General features: G+C 52.0%; 1 protein-coding gene across 1 annotated transcript in view; it reads left to right on the top strand.

Moving 5' to 3' along the window:
* The first annotated feature begins 902 nt into the window (after positions 1-902).
* Positions 903-12,144, top strand: part of SIM1 (SIM bHLH transcription factor 1) — a 51,309-nt gene continuing 40,067 nt past the window's right edge. The window contains exons 1-2 of the mRNA XM_075747785.1: positions 903-1,259; positions 1,962-2,637. Coding sequence (XP_075603900.1) covers positions 2,463-2,637 — 175 coding nt within the window. The 5' untranslated portion in view covers positions 903-1,259; positions 1,962-2,462. The remainder of the gene's footprint in view (positions 1,260-1,961; positions 2,638-12,144) is intronic.

The following is a 12,144-nucleotide window of genomic DNA, read 5'->3' as shown; positions in this document are numbered from 1 at the left end:
TTCCGGGGGACTAGCGAGATTAGGAATAGTCCCGCTCCCTGGGAAAGAAAGAGCCCCCCTCGCTCCACATCCACTTTGCGGGCAGTTGTAAAGTCCCTCTGTCTCCTGATGTAGGAGGATTGGGGGTTGGGGGGGGGTGTTTCTCTTGGGTTTTTTTTTTTTTTGGTCTGTTTGTGGGATTATTTGGGTTTTTTTCCAGGCTGTATCAAGAAGATTTGTTAAACTCTTTCTCCATCCTCCCGCCCCCCCCCGCCACTCGGTGCACGCTGTCCCACAGCGCATCAGCCCGGGGCTGAACCGTACCCCGTTAAAGGCGGGGGGACGGAGAACGGAGGACGGGGACACACACACAGGGGACGTGGCGACAGCTAATTTCTCCCAAGCACGACCACTGTTGGTTTTTTTTGCAGGAGGGGAATGGCGGGGGTGGGGGGATAAAACTGCCGATCCTCACAACCCGCAGTACCGAGGGACCTCGGCCTCTCCTCTCCTGTGCCCAGCGCGGAGATCGGTGCGTCGCCTGGATCGCGATGACCCAAAAATCCCCACCTAACACCCCCAAAATAAGCAAAAATAAAAACCCCAAGAGAGCGGAACGGGCAGGTACGGGGGGGGGGGGCGGGGGAAGGGGGGGGAGCGCGGCGCGGGGACGCGCGCGGGGGGCTTGCCCCCCCGCGCGCGTCCCCGCGCCGCGCGCCCCCCCCCCGCCTCCCGCCGCCCCCAGCGGCGCCGCCAGGTCAGAGGGCGGACGCGGGCAGAGAGGGAGAGAGGGGGTGTGCCCGGGGCGCGGTGACGTCACTGCCCCTCCACCAGTAGGAGGCCGGGCGCGGATCGGCGGCGACCAATGGGAGGCGAGGTGGGTCCGTGAGTGGCATTTAGGGAGGGCTCGGCCCGGTGAGGGGGGGGGTTGGGAGAGAAATGAAGTTGTGCTAAAAGGCTTTTAGCCATCAAGAAGTTATTAGGCATTTCTCAGCCGCAAATTAGGGATTCTTCATTAATACCAACCTCGCCCCCCACCACCCCCCCACCCTACCCCACCCCCGTTATGTGAGAGGGAGAGCCTGGGAGCCGATAAAGGGGTTGGGGAGGCGGCAATGTCTGTCTGCCCATCGGTGTGAGGAGCAGTGACAGACGCAAACTTTTTTTTTTTTTTCCTTCCCCCCCCCCCCCCCCCCCCGTGCCATTAATGAGCCAATTAAAGAGTTGGGCTCCTCACCCCGGGAGAGCTCTCTGCAGGCTGCCGGGCTCAGGGACTCAAGGTAGGTAAAAAAGAAGATCATAACCCACCGCAAGCTGCCAGCCTCAGCAAGGAGCCGCAGTGATGTGCTGGGCTAAGCTGTGGGTCGCTTTGTGGAAAAAGAGGAAAAAAAATTAATAATTTGGTCAAAAAAATGTGATGTTTGGGGGGATTCCGGCTTGGGATAGGGCTGGGTAGGGAGTAACTCCCCTGGCCGAGGTGCACCTGGGGCAGATCTCCCCCTCCGACCCCAGCTGGGGAGCACCCAAGAAGACGGGAAAACTAAAAAAAAAAAAAAAAAAAAAAAAATTTAAAAAAAAAAGAAAAGGCAGGGCAGCGCGGTGCGCGGGGAGGTCTGGCCGCAGCCGCGGTGCCAGCCCGGGGGAGCGCGGAGGGGACGGCGCAGCCCTGCCAGCACCCAAACCAACCGGTAACTCCTTCGCTTTTGCCGGGAGCTGGTTTCTGCCTTGTTTTCGTTCTGATCATGCCGTGCGCACCTGGGCTGGGGAGGGTGAGGGCTGTGGGAGGAGAGTGCGGGGCAGGCTCCTCTGCGGGCGCGCTAGATAGGAAAATATACCTTTTTTTTTTTTTTTTTTCTTCTTCCCCTCTGGTGGGAGAAAATACTACACCCGCCGGAGGCTGTTTGTTGATTATTATTTCTCGCGGCTCCGCTGCGGCGTTGCGTAGTGGCTCTCTCACCCCAGGGCTGCTGTTGTCTTTACAGAGGCTCCCGGGAAGTTACCCAGCGCCCTGGGAGGCAGCCCACGGCCGGGCGTTTCGGGCCTCGGATTGACAGCGGATCACGGGAAGAAACGGGATTATTATGACTCTCTTCCGAGGAGCTATGCTGCCCGCCATGAGTAGGAAAAAAGGCCAGAAATACCTCGTTTGGTTGCTGTGTGGTGCCGCAAGCTTCTAGCTTTTTAATTTTCTTTTTCCTGCAGTTGCTTGGAGTCTCTGAGCTGCATTGGATAAATGCCTTTCCCATCCGATTGACTCTGCTTTTCAGAGAATTTTTTTTTTTTTTTTTTTTTTGAGAACACCTCTCTGGTCTTCAATATTTGTTTGCGTTTTACACAACCGAACGGTTTCTCAGAGTAATGGCTGCACTCAGAATCACTGCCTGATGCTCCGGAGAGATGAATTGCAGCTGAAAGTTTCCCTTCCACCTTTGGATGAATCTCTGGAGTTTAAATTGTAGGAAGGAAGGGGGGAAAAAAACACGATGAAAGAGAAGTCCAAAAATGCTGCCCGGACTAGACGGGAGAAAGAAAACAGTGAATTTTATGAACTGGCTAAATTACTACCCCTGCCCTCCGCTATCACCTCTCAGCTGGACAAAGCATCCATAATCAGACTCACCACCAGCTATTTAAAAATGAGGGTGGTTTTTCCAGAAGGTAGGTGGGAATGCCTATTCGCCTCTATTTCCATTCTGATCCAGGTGTAGCTTGTCGCTTTTACTTAAAAAAAAAAAAAAAAAGTAAATCGCATGGGGTCGTGTGCTTGGGGGCAGGGTGCTCTCCGCTGTCACTTTTCTCTGTCGGAAATACTTTCCCTTCAGTTCCTATGACAGGTTTGGTTGGGGACTTACGGTGCTTTTGTCAACACTTGAAGGCACTGAGCTCTGCTGCGTGTTCTGCTAAAGCAAACACGGGTTTCTTTCCCCCCCAGTCTCCCAGTAAGATGTGCATCCCCCGCCAAGCACGTGCGTGGCGAAAGAGGGGACGATTCACCCCTATTTATAGCCATGCTATGGGGGGGAGTTAATATATGGGTAAATATTTACATAAGTCTATGCAAAGTCCTAAAGCCTTAGTTCAAGTATCGAGCAAAGGTGCAGTTTACAGGTACAGCACACGCGTACAGGCGTGCTCGCACACACTGCCGAAATAAATAAACCCAGCATACCGAATCGCATCATGAACGTGATCTGTCTCGCCCTGAGGATCGTTAGGGCAGTTTGAAGGCGTTAATCGACCGCGGGAATTTTTAACAGGAGTTTTGTACTCAGATATATTCAATCCCCCTGCCCAGCCAGCGCTGCGAGCCCGGAGTCTGAGTCTGGGCCTGATTCTCCTCCCCAGTCAGGCAACACTAAACTTCGCTTTGACTTCCACAGCCGCAGCAGCAGCAACGGACCCGCCTAACTAGCAAAAGCAGACTTAAGCGTCCTAAAGCATGCCTTGCTTTTGAGTAGAATTAGGATTTAAAGCGACTGTCTTGGGGGTTTTAGACCGGCTGCCAGGAAAAACAAACAGCACAGAAAGTTAAGAGGGTCGGGATAAAGTTCTCCTGTGTTCTCACTCTATTGCTTTTATAAGAAGTAGGAAATAAAATAAAAAAATATTTCAGTAATATTTTATTTAGATCAATCGTTTGAGACATTGTCTGTATGAAAGAAAAAGCATTGAGATTTTTTTTTTCCGACCTAATAACGAAATTCGCTACATCTTTCGTTGAAAAGCATGTGTACACAAGAAACAGCATAATATAGGCATGTCCCTCCGTTTTCTGTAGCTGTCTCGGTCGGTCTGGCTGGCTGTTACGTTTTACAAACCAAGGGTGGGTATACGGCCTGTTTTGTTGGTTTGTTTTGCCTTTTTTTGTTTGTTTGGGTTTTTTTACCTGATTAAGTCTGTGAACTACAGGTCCTAGTTCTACTTTTTAAAAGTAAACTTGCAATCGGGCAGTCATTTGGACTGGAGGGGCTAACCCCCCATGGTTACGTATGAACGCTTATAGCTAGCATCCGCTGCAGTAATTTCCAATCCAGTGCATCTTGCAATAGTTTCTGTAAACAACCTTCCATAGCACCAAAGAAGGGGATAAATGAAACCCTTAAATAATAATAATAATTACAGGCTTCATCAAGCCAGTTTCGTCTTCTATGTGATCTGCCACCTTGAAGATCATTATGCGGGGCAGTCTTCTGTTTGAAAGGAGACCGAGATGTCCTTTATACTGTCGGCGCATACTTTATAAAAATAAAGCTATTGCAAACTCTGATGCCAGTGATGTTCCTAAAAGGATTATTAGCAATGATTTGTCAACTCCTGCGGTCTCAGTAGGCTACCTTTCTGCGTGATTTCGAGCAGGTCTCGTCAATTACTGCCGCCTATGTAGCGGGTTGTTTGATCAGAAGAAGCATATGGTGTTGCTTGTAGGCTGTGAGTAATCATGGGAAGAGAAGAATAGCTGATCCCCGTCCCTCGGTGGCAGCGCAGGATGTTTGAATGCCCTGGGGAACCGTGTGGCGAAGTGCGCCGGGGCCGGGGCCGCTGCCGGCCGCAGCAGATGCTAATTCGAGCGTGGAGGCAGAGGGGGCGGCTAAGCGGGGCTTTGGAGGCAGCAGAACCCTCGCAGCCTAATTAGAGGCAAACTGCAAATTAAAAAGAAAGGCAGCGAGCAGGCACGAAAGGGCTCGCCTCTCCGAGGCGCGGTGCCGCCAAAGGCCTGGCGCCGAGCGGGCGGCGGATCCACGCAGGACCGCCGCGTCCCCCGCCGCCGCCGCTTCCCCGCCCCTGGAGCCGTGCATCCCCGCGTAGGGCCGCGGGCGGGTGGGCACTGCGGACTGGGCACAAAGGCCTGAGAGCGGGGGGCCGCTTCTCCGCTGCCCCACGCCGGCTCCTTCTCCCTCCCAGGGATTTCCGAGGAGGCGGGTGAGCGGGGAGCCCACGCCGGCCCGGCACCGGAGCCGCGGGTTTCCTTGCGCTCGGCGGTGCCGCGATTAATCACGAGCAGCTCGCCCACGAGTGGTCTGTCGGCTCTGCGGCTCTGGCCGTGCGGGAGCCAAGCCCGGGGCCGGGTGATTTTTCTCGGGGGGGGGGGGGGGCTCAGGGAACGAGGCGGGAACGGGCGCTGGGGCTCCCGGTGCGGGTCTGCTTGTGCCGGGCTGCCGGCGGGAGGGAGAGGAGGAAAAGGGGGGCGATCCTGGTCTCCCAGTGCCCCCAGCCAGAACAAGAAGTCATTGCTTCCTTGGGAAGGGAAGACAGGTAGTGGCAGCCAGAGAAATTACGCACGGTAAGGAGAAGCCTTTCCGCAAGGAGGAGGCAGGGTAGGGATGTTGGATGGATTTAATGGGGAGTCCGTTTTGCTTGTTTTTCCCTGGGGAGGAAAGCGATACGAGCATCGGGACAGACCCGGTGAGTTGGCCAAAGGGCTGGAGATGGGTGGCAGGAGGCTCGGTAGCACGGCGAAGTGTCATGTCATACATTTAAAGAGGTCTTGGAGGAGTCGGGATAAAGAAGCGTTCCCTCCGTAAGAGCGAGCTGCAGCTCCAGCGTAACTCACGCCCCCTCTCCCCGGTACAAGAGCGAATTTCCATCTGCCCGGAGAGTGCGTGCACAGGGGCTGGTTGTAAATAATCACGTACAGAAAGATATACACTCCTCACCGCCGCGCACACGTGGAGCTGGGGACGGGCGGAGAGAATCGGTGTGTATTTGTCTGCATATTTTTACGTCTGAAAGGTTCCTAGAGAGAGAGAGAAGATGGGTAGATTTCGGGTTCATTGTGGAAACGAGAGTATTCTGGGAGTAAAATGCCAGGAGAGTCACTTACACAGAATAATGGGGCCGTTTCCTTCTCACCCCCAGAAATCTAAACCCAAATCTGTAGCGCAAGATAAACTTGATAAACCGACCAGTGATTTTTCAACGAGCTCCCTCTCGTAATGACTGTGTAATCCTCACAAGCTATTAAAACGCCTGGGTTGTTCTCTCTACCCCTGATTTCACTTTACTAGGTCTCCAGCAGATTAAAACAGTCAAGGGCGAAAAGCCGAAAAGCGTTCAGCGGCTTAGGTAGCTTGTATCATTATCAGTGCTAAAACTCTTCTGCCTCCGGAGGAGAGAACCTATAAGACATACAGTACTTTTCAGTGATCAGACAACTTTTGGAGAGGCTGAAGATCTGCTAAATCGCTGAGGACCGTACGGAAGATTTTGGGGTTTGGGTTTTGGGGTTTTTTGTTTTGTTTGTTTTTTTTTTTTTTTTTAAGTAGAACTTCCTAATAAATTCACTTGTGAGTTAACGTTAATTTAAAAAAAAAAAAATCCAAAAAATTGCAATTTAACATTAGACGGTTAATAGCAACTAACGTAGCCTCAAAAAATATCTGGAAAAATCTCCAGGACGTCGAAGGACTGAAAGAATTTTCCTTCGAAAAACATCCGATCACTGTAACTAGCGGGCTTATTCTTCACTGACCCTCGCCAGTATCCAAAAGTGAAGGGAGGGGGAAAAAAAATCCCAAACAACAACAACAATAAAAAAAAAAAATGGCGCAATACATAGGGTTTTTTTGTTCGGTTGGGTTTTTATTTTCTTTTTTAGTTAGGAATATTTGGAGTGTCCTATTCTCCTTACGCGAACAGAGAGGGGAAAAGGAGAGTTTGCAATCTCTGTCCTGGTGGGGACGGATTGTTTCGGCGCGGAGAGGCGTTTGATTTTCGAGACAAAAGCAGAGGCTCCGTTTACATAAACTTTTGCGGAATCAGGATGGTTAACATTTCAATATTGAAACCCTTAATCTTGTTTTATTTTAAAGGAGGAAGAGATCAACAGAAAAAAAAAATCCGTTTCCCACGTGGATAGGTGATTTAATGCTGTTTTTCTAACTGCTAAGGGAAATGATTGAGCATTAGGTTTCAGTGTTTATTTTCTTACAGAAGTTTTTCTCATTTAAGCTGCAGTTTACTCTCCACGCTGCCTCTCTGTTTAATTCCAGTTTTGATGTGAACTTAAAATGTAAAGTGCAGAACTAAACTACTAGGATAGTCGTTGAAAAAGCAGATTTATGTGTTAGAAAGAATACGAAGTGAGATGAGTTGATAAACCCATATTTTCTTTAGAAACATCCTCTATCTTCTTAGTAACACGCGCCCTTTTTAATGTTGGAGAATATTTTTCAACTTGCATACAAATAGCGTGTGTTCGCGAGTGCTTTGGTGCAAACTCTTCCCTTATTTCTTCGGAATAAGGGCTATTTGAATTTGCATCTTCTGTAGAAGCGAATAAGTAGTTGGCGCTCGAAAATTTGCCAGATTTTTTTTTTTTTTCCTGTCTTCAATTTGGGCATGGTTCCGTTTGTTTGCATTTCAGAGCGCAATTCCGTTACCTCGTGTGTGCCAAAATGCTGGTATTCTTTTCTAGAGTGAACCAGTCTCTACATTATTTCCACTACCGTTTTCTTAATAGGGTTGTTTGTTTAGTCAACAGGACTTTTCCTCCCTCTTATTATTATTTTTATAAAGAAAGCGGGATTCTAACTTTATCTCTGCTTCAAATGAACACACGTGATTTACCGAGATAATAAATCTTTACAAAACCTTGCTAATGGCATCCGCAGGCAGTTGGAAATGAGCAGCAATTTTATTTTTTTTAAACACGGCTTATTCCATTTCATCTGAACCCTCCGACGGCGACCCACTCCTTCACAGAAGCCTCATTTGTCCAAGATTTTGAGTTATCATTAACCACCGCTTGTTAAATTAACTGAGAAATCAGCCCTGTCGGGCGTCAGGCGATGGCAAAACGGAGCGCTGGCGGTAGAGTATTTAATTAAATGGTTAATCAAATCAAGCTAATTCCTCGATACTCCATCCAGTTGCCTTTTCGCTTTCGGGTGACTAGAAGGTACAGCTTCCGTCCCTGCGGCTCTCCGTGCCGTTAGTTGTTATTTTCCCTGGGCAGAGAGGGACAATTATCGCCTCGAAGATGGGGACCGAGCTGTCCTGTTTCCCTCTCCCCAAACAGCCGTCCGCGCCCCGCTTCTCCCCAGAGCAGCTGCAGGGGGGGATACAAGGCAGCAGCGGTGCCAGCGAGGGGCGATGGGGAGACAGGGAGTTAGGAAAGGTGCTGCTTTACGAGCTGCACACGGAGGTGGTGAAACGCCCGTGCCGGACGCAAAGCTTTACGAGCCGCTTTGCCGAGCAGATTGCACGAAGCGGCGTGCGGGGACGGGAGGGGAGAGGGGTCCGGCGGGACCCGCAGCCCCGCCAGGCCCAGACCGTCCCTTCTCGGCCTCCCCATTGCCGCTGGGGCGGCCGGTGGGGCCCGCCTTGCCTCCGTGCTGTAGGGAAGGGGCGAGCCCCGGAGCGGAGGTGACCCGGGGTCCCGCATCCCCCGTCCTCCGCGGGGTCAGCATCCCCAGCGGCGCGGCCGGCGGGCGAGCTGCCTCTCCTCCATCTTTAACAGGCAGAGAGCGGCTGTTTAAAGGGCGAAACAAACGCATCGAAACAAAAGCGAGCGGAGACGTTCCCGGGTCGCGGCCGCTGCCCGGAGAGGGGGTTTTAAGAAGCGCCTAGAAGCGAAACGCGCGGTGGAGCTCCTTGGACCCCGCATAGGCAAGAGTCCCCGCTGCTGCCCCCCGCGCCCAGCGCAGCCCCGCAGCAGCGGGGTGCCTCCGGGAGACCCCCCGGCGCCTCTCCCTCTTCCCATGCTCAGCAGCAAGAGAAAACTCTCTGCGTGCAGGGGCCCGTCTCCAAGCCAGCATCGACCCGGTGCGCACGGCTTCCGTGGGCCTCGCCGGGTAGTGCGGTCAGGTAGCGCGCAGGGGGAAATCCCCGGGGGGGGTCTCCAGGGGTTCGCCTCTCCTCCCTCCCCCCCGGAGGTAGCTGCCCCTCAAAGCTTGATCCCCCAAAGGAGCGGATCTGGAGCTGGGCTCTCCACTAAGTGATTTTTAAACGGGGACCTCAAATCGCCCGCTCTGCCGTTGTTTTCGCTACCGTGAATCCGGATTGCGCTGAGATTTCATGACGGGTAGTCCGTTGGGGAAATCGTAGTAACCGCTTTTAAAAGCCGGCAAATCAACACAAAGTAGATAAGGGCTTGCATCTTCTGGCCACCCCACCCCCACCGTCCACCCCCGCCCCCCTTTGCTATTGCCAGACAAAGGAGGGGGTCGAGGTGGGTTCTGCGCTGCAGATGCTCACAGAGGGACAAGTAACCCGGGGATCAACCAGGGCCAAGGAGCTGCCCGGGCCTCCTAGAGTCTCATATCCCTGCGCCTGCCTTCCTCCGTCTTTGCCTAGATCAAATTAGAAATGATTGGGGAATCTCTTCCCCCTTCCGTGGGACAGAGGAGCTTCTTGCGACAATATCGCCACTGGGTAGGGACGATATCCACCCAACCCCTCCATTGGCTGCCGGCATCAAGACTTGCATCAATCAAAAGATGAGGGGAAGGACAGGGCCAACGCAGCCCAGAGCTGCGGCGCTGGCCGTGAGCCTGGCTTGGGGGACAGGCTGTCGGTGGGGACCGGCTTGCCCGGTGCCGGGGGTGGGCACGGCTGGGGACAAGGCGTTTCACATGGACTCCCTGGTGTAGCTGACCCATGAAACCCATTGAGATGCTTTTTGATGTGGAAAGCGCGGTGGTTTTCCATTGGGAAATGCCGAGAGATACGATGAGTCAGCACGCTCGCTCCGAGCAGGATCCGTGCAGTCTCGGCGCACACTGTTAGCTAACGAGAGTGTAGTTCACAAACTAAGCAAGAGCCTGGCTAAAATGCCTCTTTTTATTTCTTTTCTTTCTTTTTTTTTTTTTTTTCCTCCCTCCTCCTGACAGTGGACACTTTCTTGTGGCCCAAATTGTTTATCTTCTTAGAAAAAAAAAATAAAAATCCTCGAGTGGAGGAGATTGTTAGGTAGGAGCCTATAATCTGTATTTTGTCAAGAGTATCAAATTTATTCCGAAAGAAAAGCTCGATCCATTTATTTTTGCTGCTTGAATAACACAGCTGGATGATGCCTTGAGCTTACACTAGACGGTTGCTCATCATTCATTCGCCAAGAACTGACCTAAATGGTGCCTGTGGGATTAGGTCAATTTTAGTGGATCTACTTCGCCTCATTTGGTTACTAATTGGTTTCTTGTTTTATAAATCGAAATCTCATTTTCAGGAAATTACAAAACCCATGCAGCCAGTCCATTGAGGTAATCCGTGGGTCGGGGGTATTTAAATGGAAATGGTTCTACAATGCATCAAGTATTAAGCAACAGTACAACTTCGCCTCTACTTCCAAATGAAATGTGAGCTCGCTAGCTCCTTAGATCCATGATAGATACATCCCTTCTAAGGCTACTTATGTAAATATGATAAACCAGACCTTGGTGGGGGAGGGGACGCAGGGAAGAAAGCAAATTTTATCTGCTAAGGTTAATGTGACATATCTGGGAAATCTTCCAAAATAGATTATGTTTTGCTTTGTCTTCGGCCACTTTAGCTGGGAAAATCCTTCGCCTAAAAACGATTTAGTTATCCTTCCCCTCACAAAGCTGCTTGTTTCTATTCCAAACCTATTATGCTGTTGGCTCTCCAAATTACAAGAGAATCTTTAGATCTTGTTTCCAAGCGTAATCCTGAAGTAAAAGGGAGAGCTGATTTCCTTGTTTTGTTTTAAATAGACAATCAAAGGATTTGCAGAATTTTCTGCGGTAGGTCAAGTGCAAGAAATCACATTTACCTCCTCGACAAAAGGAAATTGGATGTTAAAGCGAATAGACAGGGGAAAAAATAAAAGAGAATATTAAGGGAGAGGTTTTCTCCTATAATCTTTAAAAACAGTATTTAAGGGGCATCAGGAGAGCCTGTCGATTTGGGAGAGGCTGGGCTTGGCAATGAGCAGACATAGTCCCCGACTTGAAAGTGCTGAAACATCTGGGAAGGACACAAAGAATCGTCTCGTGATAGGATTTCAAAAAGCCGGTTCAGGTAGAGAAGTGAAAACGTTTAATTATAAACCATTAACAGACACAGCCCAGCAACGCGGGGTTTCCACCTGAAACACAACGAGGAGTTCAGCGCCCCGTGAAGAGCCGCCTTCCCGGGGGGAGGTTAACCTGCACAGCCCATGAGCTGTTCATTAACCCGCCGGGGTCGGGTTATTTTCCCTTTGAGAAGAGGAATAATTACAGCCGTAAACTTCGATTAATAAACAACTTAAATCATAGGCGGGGAGCGCAGGTTTAGCCCTGAATACAGAAACCTGTCATTCAGATTTCCCTCCCCGGGGGTGGCGGGGCGGGGGGGGGGGGGGGACGGACACGTCGCAAGGATCGGCCCTTGGCCGCCTTCGCTCTGACGGGCCGTCCCGGCTCCCCAGCAGAGAAACCTCCGAGAAGCTCGGGAAAAACAAATCTGCAGCGGGTTTTTCTCCTTTTCCCTGGAAGCTGCGCAAGATTTGCCAGCTCCTTGCTGATTTCGCGGGGCGGGGGTCACCCTTCGTCCTGGCGGCTGGCTCCTGAGGAGGGGCTTGGGAGGCGCAGAGGTACCTCCGGAGCCCCCGATGCATCCCCCGCGGGTCCACCAGCTCCCGAGGGGCCAGGGAGGGGTGAAGCCCAGGGACTCAGGAAAAAGTCACTGGGCCCCCGTTAATTGGCATGGAGAAATTAATGGGAAGCAACCTGTTTCTGTTTGGCACCCTGTACGCGCTGGGGCTGCGGGCCAGGCCAGAGAGATGCCCCTGGCTTTACCGTAGGGCTGTGAAGTTAAGGAGGAAGGAGAGAAGTGTAGGAGCGTTGAAGAGACGAGCCGGCGTGAAGAGGTGGACGGGAAGGGGGGGCTGGGGAGGAAGGCGGGGACGAGAGGGGCGCATCGCTCCGGTGGTGGGGAGGGCAGGCAGGAGGGGGCAAGGGCCGCCGTGGGATGCCCCGTTCAAACAGCGCGGAGGAAATCGTTAGCTTTGTTTAGACCGGCCAACACCTAGGTGAAGCTGGTCAATAGCGAGGGATGCCCGCGGCTGCCTGCTGTCGCCACCTCGCCTGTTTGCCTCGAAATAGCCGGAAAACGGGGTCTTGCCTTCCTCGAGCCCGCCCTGCGGGAGGGAGACCTCGCCGGCTCGGCTCTCGCCTCCCCCGGGACATCCGCACCCCAGCCATCAATGTATTTTTTTTCCTCCCT

This window comes from Balearica regulorum, chromosome 3, assembly GCF_011004875.1.
Source record: "Balearica regulorum gibbericeps isolate bBalReg1 chromosome 3, bBalReg1.pri, whole genome shotgun sequence".
NCBI classification, from domain to species: Eukaryota; Metazoa; Chordata; class Aves; order Gruiformes; family Gruidae; genus Balearica; species Balearica regulorum.
The sequence above is the reverse complement of the archived record's forward strand: the minus strand, read 5'-3'. Positions and strand labels throughout refer to the sequence as shown.